The sequence below is a fragment of the Myotis daubentonii genome, chromosome 21 (genome assembly GCF_963259705.1).
Source record: "Myotis daubentonii chromosome 21, mMyoDau2.1, whole genome shotgun sequence".
In the NCBI taxonomy this organism is placed as follows: Eukaryota; Metazoa; Chordata; class Mammalia; order Chiroptera; family Vespertilionidae; genus Myotis; species Myotis daubentonii.
Window position 1 is genome coordinate 9,884,419 of NC_081860.1, and position 19,731 is coordinate 9,904,149.

A 19,731-nucleotide genomic window follows, 5' to 3' on the forward strand; every position below is an offset into this window, starting at 1 on the left:
GATCAGCCGTGGGCAAACTACAGCCCGCGGGCCGGATCTGGCCTGTTTGAAATGAATAAAACTATTGAAATAAAAGACTGTACCCTTTTATGTAATGATGTTTACTTTGAATTTATATTAGTTCACACAAACACTCCATCCATGCTTTTGTTCTGGCCCTCCGGTCCAGTTTAAAAACCCATTGTGGCCCTCGAGTCAAAAAGTTTGCCCACCCATGACTAGATCATCTTGTGCCCAGAAAGAAAATGAAATCTATAAAAAGTGGATGAACCTAACCGGTTTGGCTCAGTGGATAGAGCGTCGGCCTGCGGACTGAAGGGTCCCAGGTTCGATTCCAGTCAAGGTCATGTACCTTGGTTGCAGGCATATCCCCAGTAGGAGGTGTGCAGGAGGCAGCAGATCCATGTTTCTCTTTCATCGATGTTTCTAACTATCCCTCTCCCTTCCTCTCTGTAGTGTAAAAAATCATTACAATATGTTTAAAAAAAAGAAAAAGTGGATGGAGACCTGTTTAAGGGACACAAAGCCAAGATCTGGAAACAGCCCAAGTGTCCATCAGTAGATGAGGGGTAAAAAAACTGTGGGACATTTACATAATGGAATAAAGGAAGAAAATGTTATCCTTTGTGACAGTGCAGATGGCCAGTCAGAGAAAGACAAGTACCGTATGATTTCACTCGTATGTGGGATTTAATGAACAAACTGATCTACCAGGCAAAATCTAGAGACAGATTCAGATAGAGAGCAGGCCAACAGTTCTTGGGGGTAGAATGGATTGAGCAAAGGAAAAGGGAGAGAACTCATGGACATGGACAACTCACGGTGGGGTGACTGCAGGGTGGAGGGGGTGGGTGGAGGTGGTAGAAGGCATAGAGGGGATAAAAGGTGATGGGGAAAAATAACGTTAAATTAATTAAGAAATAAAGTTATAGGCTGTGTAAAACTTTATATATATATTAGAGGCTCAGTGCACAAAATTCATGCACGGGTAGGGTCCCTAGCAGCTGCCAGCTGCCGGCCAGGGCTTCCCTTCCCCCAGCTGCCAGACAGGGCCTCCCTTCGCACCTGCCTTGGCCTGGCACACCTACTCACCTGCTCCATCATCCCGCTGTGGTCCCGCCTCCACTGCCGCCCAATGCCAGTGCCACATCTCCGACACCCGCCATGTTCCACGCTGCCCCTGATGGTCAGCGCACGACTAACTCCTGGTTGGTCGAACTCCCGCCCATAGGGACAATTTGCATATTAGCCTTTTATTATATAGGATATATTTGTATTGATTTCAGAGAGGAAGGGAGAAGGAGATAGAAACATCAAAAATGAGAGACAATCATTGATCGGCTGCCTCCTGCATGCCCTCCACTGGGGATCGAGCCCATAACCCAGGCATGTGCCCCGCCTGGGAATTGAACCATGACCTCCTGGTTCACAGGTCGATACTCAACCATTGAGCCACACCAGCCAGGCTGCAGTGGCTTCTTATCATAACAACAGCTGTATGGCAAGTATAGTGACAGCTTTCCAATTCCATAGGTGGCTTCCAGATTTTAGAAGAGACAGTGGCTCTTTTGTGTGTTTTTTAAATATATTTTTTATTGATTTCAGAGAGGAAGGGAGAGAGAGATAGAAACACCAATGATGAGAGAGTCATTGATTGGCTGCCTCCTGCACACCCCACACTGGGGATGAAGCCTGCAACCCGGGCATGAGCCCTGACCGGGAATCAAACCATGACCTCCTGGTTCCTAGGTTGACACTCAACCACTGAGCCACGCTGGCTAGGTGGCAGTGGCTCTTTTGGTGGCCTGGCTCTGCAGGATGGCTCTCAAAATCATGCCTGAATGTTCAACTTTGAGTCTGCTTCTTGAGCCCTGCCCTGCAACAAGCCCTTAAGCCATTTTACACCCTGTAATAATCTTTTTGTACTTGAACTATGTAGAATGAATTTTGTTCTCTAAAAATGAACCCAGGCAATAAAACAGGAAATCAGGAAATAAAATATAAAAAGCACAGTAAACAGCAAAAATGAAACAGAAGAAATCAATTATAATTACTAAAAACTAAACTCTAACTAATAGAGATATGTTGTCACATTAAAAAGTCTAAAACATCCATTTAGGTGCTGTATATGAGACACGTGAAAAACATAATGAAATACTGCACAGTAGTTACAACCGATGAATCTCAAGAAAAGAAAAAAAAAAGCTGGCCCCGCAGGTGTGGCTCAGAGGTTGAGTGTCCACCTATGAACCAGGAGGTCACGGTTGGATTCCTGGTCAGGGCACATGCCTGGGTTGTGGGCTCGATACCCAGTAGGGGGCGTGCAGGAGGCAGCCGATCCATGATTCTCTCTCATCACTGATGCTTCTATCTCTCCCTCTCCCTTCCTCTCTGAAATCAATAAAAAAAAATTTTTTTTTTAAATATATTTTATTGATATTTTACAGAGAGGAAGGGAGAGAGATAGAGAGTTAGAAACATCGATGAGAGAGAGAAACATCGATCAGCTGCTTCCTGCACATCTCCTCCTGGGGATGTGCCCGCAACCCAGGTACATGCCCTTGACCGGAATTGAACCTGGGACCTTTCAGTCCGCAAGCCCACGCTCTATCCACTGAGCCAAACCGGTTTCAGCTGAAATCAATAAAAAAATTTTTAAAAGCTGCAAAAGGTTATTCAGCATGTCATTTTTGTAAGATTTAAAAACAAAAATTGGCATTTCAAAACAAATTGTTATTCCATACGCAGTGGGTAGGGCCATACATCAGATGCAATAGAAGTATAAAAACATGAAGAGAAATGGACTGAATTGCACTCACTTGAGCACAGTGACTATCTCTAGGGAGGATGGAGAATGATGAAGGGTGGGGCTTTAGTTGTTCTAATTTTGTATTTCTTTACTAAATACCAAGTAAGTGAAGCAAAATGTTTTGATATGTTTCATCGTGATGGTGGAGGGCGTGGGTTGTTAGTATTACTTTCTGCACTGGGCGGCATGCCTCTGCTATTCCCGAGGTGCAAAACAGACACACTTTCAGAGCGGCCCGGGACATCTTGATGCACATCAGCACTTGCACTGCGTGGCTTCTGAAATGCAAAAGAACTCTCGAGGCGTCGGGCTGGTTCTAAAAGGTGAGGATGACTCTTGGCTGGAGCCCGCGTTTGCAGAGGCCACAGGGAGGCTTGGAAAGAACCAGAGAAAGGAGCCAGCGCTGAGGAGGGAAGAGGTTGCACCAGGGCCGGGGATGGTGTCGCAAGTCCGTGCAAATCAGGAGATGGTTTTAAAAAAAGATCCGGATTAAGTAACTTTGACTTGGGTGGGCCTGAGCAGACGGTCAGCGAAAGGAATCGCAGGAGGGAGCGGGCTGGGAGCCGGAGGGCCCGCAGTGTGGGACCGAAAGGAGAGAATTGCTCCAACTGCAGTCACGCCATGAAGCAGACCATCATACTTTCGGGAAGAAGGGTGTTAAAAGCGTTCTAAAATTGTAACGTAAATACAGAAGCCGGGCCGCCCCCAAACTGCAGGGTTTCCGGTGAAATAGTCGGCTAGCTTCTCCCGCACGTGGAGTCCGTGTGTTTTGCTGATGGGGGTTTCCTCTGGGTTAGCGCGCAGCGGGGTCGGTAGCCTGGGGAAGCCTGGGTTCCTCTAAGGTCGGTGGGCGTGGCCTGCCGCAGGGGCGGGGCTTAGCGGGAGACACGGGGCGGGGCCTGGCCGCGCGGGGCGGGGAAGGGGCGGGGCCAGCGCGCAGGGGCCGACCTCGCGCGCTCCCGGCCGCTCGCTGGCTTTGGGGCCGCGGCGGCTCCTCTGCGGGGTCGCGCCGGAGGAAGGCCCTCGGGCGGCGGCTTGGGCGGCCAGCGGACGGACGGACCGACGGGCGGGCCGAGCCGCGGGCCCCGCGCCCGCCGTCTCCCCTCCGCCAGCGCCGGGCTGCGCTATGGCCTCTTCGCCGGGCTCCGGCAGCGCCAACCCGCGGAAGTTCAGTGAGAAGATCGCGCTGCACACGCAGCGCCAGGCCGAGGAGACGCGGGCCTTCGAGCAGCTCATGACCGACCTCACCCTGTCGCGGGTGAGGGCCCGGGACGGTGCGGGCGGGGGCGGCGGCGGGCGCGGGGGGCCCCGCGCGGCGGGTCGGAGGTGGCGGGCCTGAGGCGGCGGCGGCGGCGGGGTCGGGCCGGGGCGGCGCCCGGGAGCGGGGCCGGCGGCCGCGGCCTCGGCACCTCCCCGCTTCCCGACACCGCGCGCCGTGGAGGTGGGAGGTCGCGGGGCCGGGCTTGCGGGGAGACGGGCCGGGACCGCGCGGGCGAGGCGGGCGGCCTGCCGGGGAGGGTGAGCCGGTGCCCGGGAGGAAATGCAAACTGCCCGGCGGCGCGCAGTGCGTCTCCTCTCCGCTCCGAGCGGCCGCCGCCGGCGAGCCCTCCGGGACTGCGGGGCGTCGGGGCGCGGGCCCGAGAGTCATCGTCCGCCCCCCCCCCCGCCCCCCGCCCTCGGGAGCGCTCGGGGCCGGGCCGGGCTCCGGGGGTCTGGGTACCGCCTTCCCCCTCCCGCTCCTCGGAGGTGCCCGATGGGCCGGCCTGGTGGGTTCAGCCCGGGTGCTTCGCGCGGGCGGGCAAGGTGCACAGCGTGGCCGGGGACCGGGGGGTCCCGGAGGAGTGAGCGAGGCGCGAGCGGGAAAACACCCGGCGAGATTGAGCAACCGCTGCGGGAGGCCGGGGAGGATGGAGAGCCCGGCGGCGGGGCCCGCGCGGGACTGGGGGACCCGATGCTGACCTTGAGGGACCCCCGGGGGGTGGAGGAGGATGCAGATGCTGGGGCGGGGAGGCGGCCTGAAGGCGGGCTGCGTGCGGAGCTGGGAACCCGTGCGTGGTCCAGCTCACGGAGCTGCAGTCGCCTTTTTTTTTTTTGATCAGCACAGAGTTGGGGAAAAACTTCCTGAATCTGTCGCCGGAATGTTTTAATTGGGAGATCTTCGCAGAAAAACAACGTTTCCCCCCAGAAAGTGGATTTGTGCATTTCTATATAAAATATTTATGTATTTCCCTATATAAAATGATTCTTTAAGTATAAATACAGATATGATAATAGTATTATATATACATTTAAAATGGGAGACATTCCCCCTGAATTCCCCTATGACAGCTCTTGGCTGGAGCTGGGTGGCTGCCCCCTCGGATGGGGCGGATGGGGCGCGAGTTCTCTTAATTGGCCACAGTTCACACCACTCCCTGTTGTGATCCCCCATGGAGGCGAGGTGTGTCACTTGACAGTTAACATTTTAAAAAAATATTTTTATTGATTTTAGAGAGAGAGAGGAAAGGAGAGGGAGAAAGAGATAGAAACATCAGTGATGAGAGAGAATCATTGATGGGCTGCCTCCTGCACTCCCCACACTGGGAATCGTCTGCAACCTGGGCATGTGCCCTGACCAGGAATTGAACCGTGACCTCTTGGTTCAGTGGTCCACACTCACCACCGAACCACACGGGTCAGGTGCCATTTATCATATTTTTGATAGTGCTTCCTTTTAGTGAAGTTAGGGGAAAAGTGAAATATTCTTTTTTTATTATTATTGATTTTTTACAGAGAGGAAGGGAGAGAGATAGAGTCAGAAACATCGATGAGAGAGAAACATCGAACAGCTGCCTCCTGCACATCTCCCACTGGGGATGTGCCCGCAACCCAGGTACATGCCCTTGACCGGAATCGAACCTGGGTCCCTTCAGTCCGCAGGCCGACACTCTATCCACTGAGCCAAACCGGTTTCGGCTGAAATATTCTTATATTTAGATTTCTATCACACTCAGAAATATATGGATAAAAGTAGGCTGAGGATTTCAAGAAAAATTAAAAAATATATATATTTCTTTATTGATTTCAAAGAGGAAGGGAGGAGAGAGATATAGAAACATCAATGATGAGAGAGAATCATTGATTGGCTGCCTCCTGCATGCCCCCCACTGGGGATCGAGCCCGCAACCCAGGTATGTGCCCTTGGCCCGAATCGAACCTGGGACCCTTCAGTCCGCAGGCTGACGCTCTATCCACTGAGCCAAGCCGGCCAGGGCAGAAATTTTTTTTCTCATGCCCTGACTCGCTTCATTCTTTTATTACCTGCCTGGTGTCCACAGGCATTTACATGTGACCTTGGTTGGACTCAGTGATGAGCATGACAAGCTCAGAGCACATTGAGGAGAACGGGTGGCAGCTGGGGATTTAATGCTGGGGTCTGTGTCGTTTTATGTTGTTTAGATACATAAGTTATGTATGTACAGATACATGCATTCTCTATGTCTGTGTAGCTGGAGTTGATTCAGTTTCTCACCCAATACATGATTCCCCTTTAAAACATCCCTGAAGCCATTAGTAAGGTACAGACTTGTTTTTTGTTTTTAATACTAGAGGCCAGGTGCACGAAATTCATGCACTGGGGGTGGGGGCGGTCCCTCAGCCCAGCCTGCACCCTCTTGCATTCCGGGACCCCTTGCTTCTTGCTGCCTGCCTGCTCCCTGCTCCTTAGTGCTGTCATGGACGTGGGAGAGGCTCCCGCCGCTGCACTCGCCAACCTCCGTGAGCCCGGCTTCTGGCTGAGTGGTGCTCCCCCTGTGGGAGTGCACTGACCACCAGGGGCAGCTCCTGCATTGAGTGTCTGCCCCCTGATAGTAAGCATCATAGTGACTGGTCGTTCCATGGTAACGGTCACGTAGGCTTTTATTATATAGATATTTTTATTGATTTCAGAGAGGAAGGGAGAGGGAGAGTAAGACAGAAACATCAATGATGAGTGAGAATCATTGATCGGCTGCCTCCTGCACACCCCCAACTGGGGATCGAGCCCGCAACCTGGGCATGTCCTTGACCGGAATTGAACCTGGGACCCTTCAGTCTGCAGTCCGACGCTCTGTCCACTTTGCCAAACCAGCTAGGGCCAGACTTTTTTAAAGGCAAAATTTTTTACAGATCTTCAGTGTTCACTTAAGTGAGTTTGATGATGTCACTCAAAAGTGTTCAAACATAAACCTGTAATAATGTTCTTTGCTTATAGCTGTGATACAACCAAAGACAGGATTCAGGACTTAATCCTAAGAACAATGGAGAGTCATTGAAGGGGTAGAACCAGGGGAGCTTTGCATTTTCAAAGAATGCCTCCAGCTCCAGAATGGTGGATAGAACCGAGGAGCAGGTGGCAGAGAAACTGGAGGTTGTGATACTATTCTAGGAGGTGTGCAAGTGGCATTGACTGGATGGTAGCAACAGGGAGGCAGAGGGGTGAACAGATTGGTACTTAGGAGGTTGAAAGGACAGCCTTAGTGAATTTACGAGGCGGGTGAGGGAGAGGGAGGACTCGAGGATGAGCCCAGCTTTCAGACTTGAGCCATTTTAGGGTCCCCTCCATTAAGAGGGGGAGCACTGGCTGGAGCAAGGTGGGAGCAGACTCCTCAGTGTCAAGAGATGCTGAGTTTGATGCCCGGCCAGTGTTGCTCAGTGGTTGAACGTCAACCCATGAGCCAGAAGGTCACGGTTCGATTCCCTGTCAGGGCACATGCCTAGGTGGCTGGCTCGGTTCCCAGTGGGGAGTGTGCAGGAGGCAGCTGATCAGTGATTCTTTCTCATTATTGATGTTTCTCTCTCTCTCTCTCTCTCTCTCTCTCTCTCTGTCTCTGTCTCTGTCTCTGTCTCTTTCTCTTTCTCTCCCTTTCTCTCTGAAACCAATAAAAATATATTTTTAAAAAAGAGAGAGAGCCCTAACCGGTTTGGCTCAGTGGATAGAGCATCAGCCTGTGGACTCAAGGGTCCCAGGTTCGATTCCGGTCAAGGGCATGTACCTTGATTGCGGGCACATCCCCAGTAGGGAGTGTGCAGGAGGCAGCTGATCGATGTTTCTCTCTCATCGATGTTTCTAACTCTCTATCCCTCTCCCTTCCTCGCTGCAAAAAATCAATAAAGTAAATTTTAAAAAATAAAAAAAGAGAGAGATGCTGAGTTGGAGGTGCCTGTGAGGCATGTGAGTAGTGATGGTCCAGCTACGTGGTCCTGGGGCTCAGGAGGGAAGTCCTGGCTGGTGATATAAACGTGGGAATCTTTGGTGTGTAGCTGCAAGAGTAGCTTCAGTTGCTGGGGAAGAATTTCTAGGACAGATCTTGCAAATTGGCGGCCTAAGTTCTAATTTGGCCGCCTGACATGTTTTTAATTTGGTTGGGGTGCCCAAATGTGTGTGTGTGTGTGTGTGTGTGTGTGTGTGTGTGTGTGTGTGTGTGTTTCTTTCAAAATTAGGGCCAACAATGAATATTGAGATTTTACATTAAAATATGGACTCTGGCCCGGCTAGTGTGGCTCAGTGGTTTAGTATCTACCTATAAACCAGGAGGTCTCAGTTCAGTTCCCAGTGAGGGCACATACCCAGGTTGCGGGTTCAGTCCCCGGTGGGGAGACGTGCAGGAGGCAGCTGATCAATGATTCTCTCTCATCATTGGTGTTTGTATCTCTCCTCCCTTACTCTTTGAAATCAATAAAAAGAAAGAAAGAAAGGAAGAAAAGCAGCATGCAAAAAAAAAAATATGGACTTTGGCCTCTTGAAAAATGAGATTTATCTAACAACACTGCTGCCTTGCAGAAATGGCAGCAGTTACCTGGAGCCGAATGGTAGCTGCCACTATTAGATAGGACATGCGTGTGTTCTTCACTTTGCCACAGTCCCCACCACTCCCTATGGTGTTCCTCACAGGGATTCCAGCCCACTTCGCTGAGTTATCTTCCATGCTTGGCACCTATAGGCATTTGAGTTCATGACCCCTGCTTTAGAATGAGATGCAAAAGGGCCTAGGAGGAGCCCAAGGAGCTCCACCATTTAAAGGGGATGAGGAGGAGGCGCCAGCAAAGAAGACTGAAGAGCCACTAGACAGAAAAGCAAGGAGGGTGATTGCTAAGAGGAGAGAATGTCAACAAGCCCAGCCCAGTGCTGCTGACTTGATCTGACATGATAAGGACATGTCCTTTGGTCTACTAGTCACGTAGAGGTCACCGGTAACCTTGGTGAGAGCCACTACATTGGCTGCGAGGGAGGTTGTAAGGCATTGAGGAATGAATGGGAGAAAAATGGAGACAGGCTTGGGAACTTGTTCCAGAAGTTCAGCGTTGAAGGACAACTTGTAGTATTGAGAAACCACAGGATAAACTCGGCACGTCAACCCAGAGCGTTAATTAGGCTTGAATATTTGTAAGAAACATTATTTTTAGATTAAAAATAGACGGAGGAGACTACAAAGACTGGGTTTGGGCTAAGAATTGAACATTATCTTTTGCTAGGCAGTGTACTGATCCCTTTACATTCCTTATCTCATGTAGTCCTCACGACCCTATGGAATACGTTTCTAGAATGTTCTTTATTTTGCAGACGAGCAAGTTAAGGCTTGAGAGGCAAGGTTGCATGGCTGGTAAGTGGTAGAGCTGGGGCTTGAAACTGGCTGTCACACTGAATGTCTATATATTAACTACTTTAGAAGCATTTGTTGAAGACACTTTACTTTCCCTTTTGCTATGACACTTTTTGTCAAAAATCAACTGGCCATCTATGTGTGAGTCTATTTTTGGGCTCTCTCTTCTGTTCTGTTGATTTCTCTATCTCTTTTCCCCAGAGTAGTGCACTGCCTAGATTACTGTAGCTTTATAGTGAGTCTTGAAATGAAACAACTCGAGGTCTCCAACCTTGCTCTTTTAAAAAATTGCTTAGGCTATTCTAGGTTGTTCGCACATCCATACGTTTTAGAATTATCTTGTCAATTTCTGTAGCAAGGCCTGCTGGGATTTTGTTGGGGATTGTGTTGACTATTAGGATACTTTTTCAAAAAGGCATTAGTGAAGGTTGGATCTCAATTTATAGCCCATGAAGGAAATGCCACTGAAGTGTGACTATAGCCTAAAGGTGGCTGACCCTAGTTATAGGGTAAGGCCGGTGAGGGAAATGAGTGGAGGGAGCAGGAATGAGATGATAAATAGTAGCTGGTCTCAGGCTGCAGTGGAGGAATAATAGGGTACAATGAGGATGGGGTGGTCACTTCTCTGCTCCATGCATTTTGCCTTGCAAGAATATGAGTTCAGTATTGTCTGATCTCTGGGGAGAAGTTGGAAATCCCGACTTTCATGCAGTCTTCCAGTTTTTAAAATTAAGATTTTATTTTTTAGATCCTCACCTGAGGATATTTTTCCATTGATTTTTAGGGAGAGTGGAAGAGAGAGGGAGAGGCAGAGAGAAACATTGATGTGAGAGAAACACATCGATTGGTTGCTTTCTACAAGCGCCCTGACCAGGGCCTGGGCCAGGGAGGAGCCTGCAACCGAGGTAGGTGCCCTTGACCAGAATGGAACCCGGGACCTTTCGGTCCACAGGCCAACACTGTATCCACTGAGCCAAACCGGCTCGGGCAAAAATTAAAATTTTGAACTTTGAGTGGTTCAAAGTCATGTGGGTCAAACAGAACTCTCTAGGCCTGCTAGTCCGTGACCTCTGCTTCAGACTAATCATTCTTTGGTTCTCATTTGCATCATCGGTGAGCTGTCAGGACAGTGTCTCAGACAGTCTCTAAGGTTCTTTCTGGTTCAATGGTTCTACCTCTCAAAAGAGGAAAATACCAAAATTGCTCAAGGGCGCAGGGGTAGTTGAGAATATCAGCGATAATGATACCTTGGGAAGCTGCCCAGAGCTTTACATTTTGCATACCACTGTCCTGCCTCTTCTTTCTTTTAATCCTTGCAGCGTCTCTGTGAAGTAGACAGCAGAGTAATTGGCCCAGCCGCATGGTAGCTCCAGGTTACACAGTCAGGTCCTCTAATTCCAAGTCCAGAGCTCTTTCCAGCTAGTGCAGCGGCCCCTGAAGGCCCTAGAAATAGGCGCTTTGGGAGGGGGAGCAGATGAGGGAGACTGTGAGCGGGTCTTCAGCTCAGCAGGCGGCAGAGGTCTAGCTAGATGTAGAACTTAGCTTGGTTGAAGCGTCAAGGCTTTGGGGTAAGAGTGGAAGCCTTTGTGAGAACTCTGAAGGCAGGCACTTTGGTACATAGTCAGATTCATAGGCCAGTGCCTGGCACAGCACCTGACACACGGCGTGGCTCAGTGGTTGAGCATCGACCTATGAACCAGGAGACCATGGTTCGATTCCCCATCAGGGCACATGCCCAGGTTGCAGGCTCGATTCCCAGTGAGGGATGTGCAGGAGGCAGTCAGTCCATGATTCTTTCTCATCATTGATGTTTCTCTCTCTCTCCCTCTCTGAAATCAGTAACAATATATATTTAAACACACACACACACACACACACACACACACACACACATATATTTTATTGATTTCAGGGAGGAAGAGAGAGATAAAAACATCAATGATGAGAGAGAATCATTGATTGGCTGCCTCCTGCATGTCTCCTATTGGGGATCAAACGTGCAACCCGGGCGTGTGCCCTTGACTGGAATCGAACCTGGGACCCTTCAGTCCGCCGGCAGACACTTTATCCACTGAGCCAAACCAACTAAGGCAAAATATATATATTTTTAAAAAGTTTGTATGTAAGTGAACAAATGGATGGATTGATGGAAGAAGGAATCAAAGGCTCTAGATCAAGAAGGGTGAGAATTCTGTCTAGAGAATTTCAAGGACAGAGCAGTCAAATGCTTCTGGTAAGAGCTTTGAGAATGTTAAGATCAAAAGCTGAGACTTTATTCTTATAACTCAGCTGATCGATGGGAAAGCTCACCATGTCCTCTTCCTCTCATTTGACTCTCAGATCTGGGTTTTGGTTAATAGGTCATAACCGTCTCCCAGGCAAGTATGTTTGAGAAATAAAATTCTGTAGGTCAAACAGAACTTAAGGAAAGTAAGCCTGCCAAAGGGTTTAAAACTTCCAAATAGATACAAGTCCTTATCTTCTGGAGAGGCCTGTTGAAATATGGAATATGATTACCGGGATTTCTCTTAGTGGACTGCTGTGGGCAGTGGAGGAGGTAAAGATGGATCAAGATTAGACATAAGTTGGGAACATTGTTGAAGCTGGAAGATGGCTAGATGGGATTTCATCATGCTTATGTCTATTTTGCCTATATTTGAAACTTTTCATAATAAATGGAAAAACAAAAAATCAGAGGGCTTTATGGGCTCAGCAATGTTTTTGGTTAACCAAACTTCACTTTTCTCTAAGCTTGTAAGCAGTGTGGTCATTGAGAGAGAAATGAAAAAAAAAAAAAAAAAGAAAAGAAAAGAATATGGCAGAAATAAGAAAGAATATGGGTTGCCCTAGCCCTGTGGTCGGCAAACTGCGGCTCGGGAGCCACAGGCGGCTCTTTGGCCCCTTGACTGTGGCTCTTCCTAAGCCTCAGGAGTACCCTAATTAAGTTAATAACAATGTATCTACCTGTATAATTTAAGTTTAAAAAATTTGGCTCTCAAAACGAAATTTCAATCGTTGTACTGTTGATATTTGGCTCTGTTGACTAATGAGTTTGCCGACCACTGCCCTAGCCGGTTCGGCTCAGTGGATAGAGTGTCGGCCAGCAGACTGAAGGGTCCCGAGTTCGATTCCCATCAGGGGCACATGTCTGGGTTGCGGGCTCGGTCCTCAGTGCGGGGCGTGCAGGAGGCAGCTGGTCGGTGATTCTCTCTCATCGATGTTTCTGTCTCTCTCTCCCTCTCCCTTCCTCTCTGAAATCAATAAAAATATATTTTAAAAAAAAAAGAAAAGAAAGAATAGGGTTTTTAGTTAGACCTCCATAGCTCGGCTTCCTGTAGCTTTATGACCTTGCATAAGCCTCTGAACTTCCCTAAGTCTGGGTCTCCAGGTCTAAACGCAGCCTCCCTGGGTGGTGGCGGCGAGGGTTAGAGATGAAGTGGGCAGTGGAGACTCAGATCTGGTAGTTTCTTTAATTAGACAAAGAGAAAGAGTAATGAAAGGGTCAGAATCTGTCTCAGGGCTCCCATCCACCCTTTCCTCCCAACATGAATCATAAGTGCCAAGGGTTATATAACCGCAGAGGTCATTTATTATTTTGGAAAGAGAACTCTTAAAAACCAAATTGGACCACTTTGGGGTTTACAAGAACGGCAACCGGTTTATTGCCTTTTGAAAAACGAAGCAAGGGAGAGCTGGCAGGAGAAGGCATGTTGAAACAGTGGTATGCCATCTTGTACCTGTTCAGTCGGCCTCTTTTCTTACCCCAATTCACGGTCTTATCCAATGTTGGCGAGGTTTTTGGTGAAACTGTTCCCTCATATGTACATGGGTATACCTTTTGGGAAAACATTTTGGCAGTATGTGTTGAGAGCCGTTAAAAGGCCCATACCCAGAGACACTTAGTAATCACTCTTTGGAATGTGTCCTATGGAAATGATTCAGAAGAAGTGTTATGGTGCCATGAAATATGATTATGTAATCTAGAAAAGGCTTAAGAGTGTACCTGTGTTATGATTGCAGTCTTTACACATAAAGGTGAATGACTGGAGAAGAACATGGAGACGGGAGGACAGCTAATGTCGCAGACTCCTAGACAGTGGCTTAGTTTTTCTTCATGAAATTCCCTGCCCTAGCCGGCTTGGCTCAGTGGATAGAGTGTCGGCTTGTGGACTAAAGGGTCCCAGGTTCGATTCCGGCCAAGGGCACATGCCCAAGTTGCGGGCTCGATCCCCAGTAGGGGGTGTGCAGGAGGCAGCCGATCAATGATTCTCTCTCATCATTGATGTTTCTATCTCTCTCCCTCTCTCTTTCTGAAATCAATAAATTAAAAAAAAAAAAAGAAATTCCTTGTCATTATTAAAGATTGTGCCTGCTTGCCTACACATACACACTCAAAGGTCTTGTTAAGAGGACTGTCATGGCACCCAGGACATGTGGAACATGGGTAAATTCTTTCCAAAAATAGAGAAATAAAAAGCCACAAAGCACCGGAAACCTAACAGTTTTGAGTAGAGAAGAAATTGAAACCAAGACTTCCCACTCTTGAACCATTTCTCTACAAAACACCACACTTGGGTGCTTTCTTGAGACCTTTGCTGTCAGGTCTCAAAGTTGGGTTTTTTTCTCTCTATTTTTTGTGTGTGTGTCTGAAAGTTTTTGAAATCTCTTTGTTTCCAGGTTCAGTTTCAGAAGCTTCAGCAACTGCGCCTGACACAGTACCATGGCGGGTCCTTACCCAACGTGAGCCAGCTGCGGAGCAGCACATCGGAGTTCCAGGTACCCTGGATATTTGCTTCTGCAGGCCGCGTGGACTGTAAAAAGATAGGCAGAGATTATCCTTAAAAAGATCAGATCTTGAAGGGTAAACCTGTCCTAGATCTAGTTCAGTGTTTTTCTGGGAAGTCCATCATTATTCTCTTCCCTGGTTCCTGCAGCGTAACAGTGTGTGATTTCACAAATGGCCTAAGGCAGTACTGTTCAGTGGAAATATAATTTGAGCCATATATGTGATTTAAGTTTTTTCAGTAGCCACATTAAAAACAACAAGTGGATTAAAATTTATTTAAATTATTTAAATAGCTAGAGGCCTGGTGCATGAATTTGTGCACAGGTGGGGTCCCTTGTCCTGGCCTGCGATCAGGGACCATCAGGGCAGTCTCACCCAGTCCCCGATTTGAGCTGATTGGGCCGGCTGGCCGGCGGGGGGAGGGACCGCGGGAGGTTGGCTGGCTGTAGGAAGTTGGCTGTGGGAGTGCACTGACCACCAGAGGGCAGTTCCTGCATTGAGCGTCTGCCCCTGGTGGTCAGTGTGTGACATAGCTACTAGCTGGTCATCTGGTTGTCTGGTCATAACAGTCACTTAGGCTTTTACATATATAGATTATTTAACACAATATATTCAAAATATCATTTCAACATATACTCAATATAAAAACATTAATGAAATATTTCACATTTTCTATTTTTCCTGTTAAGTCTTTGAAATCTAGTGTGTATTTTATTTATTATTATTATTATTTTAAAATATATTTTTATTGATTTTAGAGAGGAAGGGAGAGGGAGAGAGAGGTGGAAACATCAATGATGAGAGAGAAGCATTGATTGGCTGCCTCCTGCACTGCCCTTACTGGGGATCGAGCCCATAACCAGGGCATGTGCCCTTGACCGAAATTGAACCTGCGACCCTTCAGTCCAAAGACATTCTATCCACTGAGCCAAACAAGCCAGGGCTGGATGTCTCTCCATTTTAAAAGTAGTCTTCCTTTCTTGTGAAAACTGGGTTCACTTGTTGGATGATGTGCCAAAGTGCAGAAGTATTATTTAAATTGGAGACTTCCGTTTAAGAGTGCTAATAGGAATTCTGAAATATAGCGGTGATTATAAAAAGTGCAGTATGAACAGATCTGTACCTATTCCACTGAGATCTCGACTTTAATATACATTGGCATCTCACTTTAATACTGCCGCTGCTAGCGGTCTGCTTCTATAGATCAAACCTCTTGTCTGCTGGCCTATTGGATCATTCCGTATCCGAATAACACAGGTCTCTGTGCTGGGCTGGATTTCATGCTTCAAAAAATAAAGCATTGTCAAGGGCAGATGTTTTTGAGGTCCCAAATCTGTGGCACTTTATTGTCAATTTTGGAGGAATACAGATTTCATTGTCAGGTCCCTCTCCTGTTGCATTGGGGTATGGGATGATGTGACAGCCCTTGACTGTCCCAGGATTCTTTCTTGAATACTTTTTTTTTTTTTTACTCTGAAACAATCACAAACTTACAGAAAAGTTGGAAGTTCCATACAGATAATTTTCCTACTTTGATAATAAGTTGCTGACCTCATGCTGTATCACCCCAAAATATTTCCCACAAGCAAGGACATTGTCCTACATAAAACCAAAATAGAGCCATTAAAATCAGGAAATGAGCAGCAATAATTGTTGCCACCGGACCCTCAAACCCCATTTAAGTTTTATCAAATCTTCCATTACTGTCTTCTGTAGCAAAAAGGGTCTAGTTCAAAATCTCTTGTACTTACTTGTTGTCTGTCGTCGCCTTCCGTCTGGAACAGCTTTTCAGTCTTTTATTTTGACATGAAACAATTTATTTTTGACCTTTGTGGCCTTGCCACTTTTGAAGAATATCCCTTAGTTGGGGTTTGTCTGATGTTTGCTGTGAATAGATTCAGATGATGCATCTTTGACAGGCGTAGCACAGAAGTGATGTCCTTGTATCCCATTAAGTGAGTGATTGTCATTTGTCCTGTTACTAATGGTGTTCATTATAATTAGGGGGTGGCCCTGGCCAGCGTGGCTCAGTTGGTTGAATGTCCTATGCACCAAAAGGTAGCTGGTTTGACTCCGGCCAGGGCGCATGCCTGGGTTACGGGCTTGATCCACAGTAGGGCCATGCAGGAGGCAGCCAATCTTTCTCCAACTCCCTTCCTCTCTCTCTAAAAAAAAACCCCATATTCAATTAGAGTGGTATCTGTCAGGCTTCTCTCCATTTTAAGGTTATGCTTCTTCTTTGTAATTAAATGATGTTTTGTGAGAAGATACTTTATTTTGATTTTCATCAAACTTTTAATATATACATTATTAACGGCTCTATATAGTTTTTGGGTTTCTTATTTTATTCTATGGGTTGTAACCTATAAATATTATTTTGATAATAAATCCTCTTTCTAGGATTCTTGACAAACTGAGGAATAAAGGGAATCCCAGAAGTAGTGATTATTTTTAAGTAAACATTTTTTTAGGTTTAATTTACATACAGTACAATTGGCCTTTTTTAGTTCCACAGTTCTGTGTGGAATAATCAGCCCCACAATCAAGACACAGCACAAATCCTGGCCCAGTAGCTCGGTTGGTTAGAGCATCGTCATGTGGTTTCAATCCTGGTCAGGGCACATACAAGAATCAACCAATGAATGCATAAATAAGTGGAACAAGAAATCAGTGTTTCTCTCTCAAATTAATTAAAAACAACAACGTATATTCACATTGTTGCACACCAATCTCCAGAACTTTTTTATGCCATGGAACTGAAGCTCTCTATCCATTTAATAACAAGTCCCCATTCCCATTCCAAGCCTCTGGCAACCACCATTCTGTTTTTCTGTCTTTGTGAATTCGCTACTCTGGGCACCTCATGGAAGTGAAATCATGCATACTTACCTTTTTCTGACTGGCTGTTTCACTTAGCTAATGTCCTTAAGGGTTGTCTGTACTGTAGCATGTGACAGGATTCCCGTCCTTTTTAAGGCTGAATAATACTCCAGTGTATGTATAAACCACATTTTGTGTATCCATTCATCCACTGATGGGCATTTGGGTCGCTTCCACCGCTCGGTTATTGTGAATAATGCTGCCGTGTACGTGGGAGTGCAAATATCTCTCCCAGAACATGATTTCAATTCTTTTGTGTGGATACCCAGAAGTGGGGTTGCTCTAGATTGTATGAATTCTATTTTTAATTTTTTGAGGAACTCCCACACTGTTTTCCACAGTTGCCATACCATTTTACAGTTTCACCAACAGTGTGCAAGAGTTCCAATTTTTCCACATCCTCCCCAACACTCGTTATTTTATGGGATTTAAAAATATTTTTTTTTATTGGTTTCAGAGAGAAAGAAAGAGGGAGAGAGAGATAGAAACATCCATGATGAGAGAAAATCTTGGGTCGGCTGCCTCCTGCAAGTCCCCCACTGAGGATCAAGCCCACAACCCGGGCATGTACCCTTGACCGGAATCAAACCTGAGAACTTTCAGTTCGTAGGCCAGTGCTCTATCCACTGAGCCAAACGGGCCAGAGTGGAATTTTTTTTTTTAATAGTAGTCATCCTAATGGGTGTGAGATGGTGGTATTTCATTTTTAAAAATGTTGGTCATTCTAATGCATTGTGGTTTTAATTTGCATTTTCTTTTTTAAAAAAATATATTTTTATTGATGTCAGAGAGGAAGGGAGAGGGAAAGAGAGACAGAAACATCAGTGATGAGAGAAAATCATTGATTGGCTGCCTCCTGCATGCCCCCCACTGGGGATCGAGCCCGCAACCTGGGCATACGCCCTGGCCAGGAATTGAACCCGTGACCTCTTGGTTCCTGGGTCGATGCTCAACCGCTGAGCTACACCCGGCTGGGCAATTTGCATTTTCTTAATGACTAATAGCGTTGAGCACCTTTTTATGTGCTGCTTTGCCATTTGTGCATCTTCTTTGGTGAAGTGTCTCTTCAAATCTTTTGTCCAGTTTTTAAATTGAGTTGTTCATTTTCTCATGAGAATTCTTTATATACTTTGGATGCCATTTCTCTATCTGATATGTACTTAGCAAATATTTTCTATCAGTCTGTGGCTTGTCTTTTCATGTTCTTAACAAAAGTCTTACAGAGCAGATGGTTTTAATTTTGATGAAGTCTAATTTATCATTGTTCTTCTAGGGCTTGTGCCTTTTGCGTCTTTTCTAAGAATTCCTTGCTTAACTTGGGGTCAAAAAGTTGTTTTTCCTATGTGTTCTCCTAAAAGTTTTGTAGTTTTAGGTTTTAAACTTAAATTTCAAGTCAATTTTTTTAAAAAAGTATATTTTATTGATTTTTTTTTTTTTTTACAGAGAGGAAGGGTGAGGGATAGAAAGTTAGAAACATCGATGAGAGAGAAACATCGATCAGCTGCCTCCTGCACGCCCCCTACTGGGGATGTGCCCGCAACCAAGATACATGCCCTTGACCGGAATCGAACCTGGGACCCTTGAGTCCGCAGGCCGACGCTCTCTCCACTGAGCCAAACTGGTCAGGGCTCAAGTCAATTTTTTAAAATGTGGGACAGAGTAATGGATTGAGGATCACTCTTTTTGCATAGGGTGTTGACTTGTTCCAGCGCCATTTGTTGAGAAGGCTTTTCTTTCCTTATTGAATGGCCTTGACAGTTTTGTTGAAAATCACTTGACCATGTAAGTGTGGGTCTACTTCCTGACTGTGTCTCCTGCTCCATTGGTCTCTGTGTCTGTCATCTTGCTAACACCATGCTGTCTCGATGGCTGTACCTTTATCGGAAGGCTGGGCATCAGGCACTGGGAATACTCCAACTTGCTTCTTTTTCAGAGTTGTCCTGCTTGTTTTAGTTTCTTGGCTTGTCCATAACATTTTCGAATTAGCTTATTAATTTCTACAAAAGAGTCTGCTAGGATTTTAAGTGGATCACATTGAATCTGTAGAACAGGTTGGATAGAATTGATATCTTAATAATACTGAGTCTTCTAATCCAGTGGTCGCCAACCTCTCGGACCTCATGGACCACCAGTGGTGAGGACCACCGGTTGGCTACCGCTGTTCTAATCCATGAACATGGTACAGAAGCAGAGAGCTTGATCCAAGTTAAGTTGCTTATAATTATTTATGTAAACACAGTTCTCTTCCTTTTACATGTTGGGTCACTTGGGAGCTTACAAAAATGCTTTCACATCTGTTATTTTATTTGATCTGTACTACAACATTAGTTGCTAAGCATAGTACTATTTTAATATTGGTTAAAGACCAATTTCCCATCCTCATGGGGGATCAAAAGCACATTCTTTTCCTGTAACCCATTGGCCTTATCAGTGAACACAGACTTAATCAGATGAGTAAAAGCCAGCTTTTCAGGCTGCCTTCTGATAATCCTGAGCAAGGGGTAGGCCATCAGCCAAGGACGGCTCGGGTCATAGCCCTCGTATCTCTAGGCAGGGCCTGGCTTATGGACATCGAAGGCAGAGAGGAGGAAGTGGGCATTGCCTCCTTCTCTGAGGGCTGGGCTGTCTCTCCTGGT

At 46.6% G+C, this 19,731-nt stretch overlaps 1 protein-coding gene across 1 annotated transcript in view; it reads left to right on the plus strand.

Annotated features, from left to right (window-relative positions):
* The first annotated feature begins 3,730 nt into the window (after positions 1-3,730).
* CRTC3 (CREB regulated transcription coactivator 3) overlaps positions 3,731-19,731 on the plus strand; it is a 100,542-nt gene continuing 84,541 nt past the window's right edge. Inside the window, exons 1-2 of the mRNA XM_059678102.1 lie at positions 3,731-4,067; positions 14,107-14,205. Of these exons, the coding sequence (XP_059534085.1) occupies positions 3,936-4,067; positions 14,107-14,205 (231 nt within the window). The 5' untranslated portion in view covers positions 3,731-3,935. The remainder of the gene's footprint in view (positions 4,068-14,106; positions 14,206-19,731) is intronic.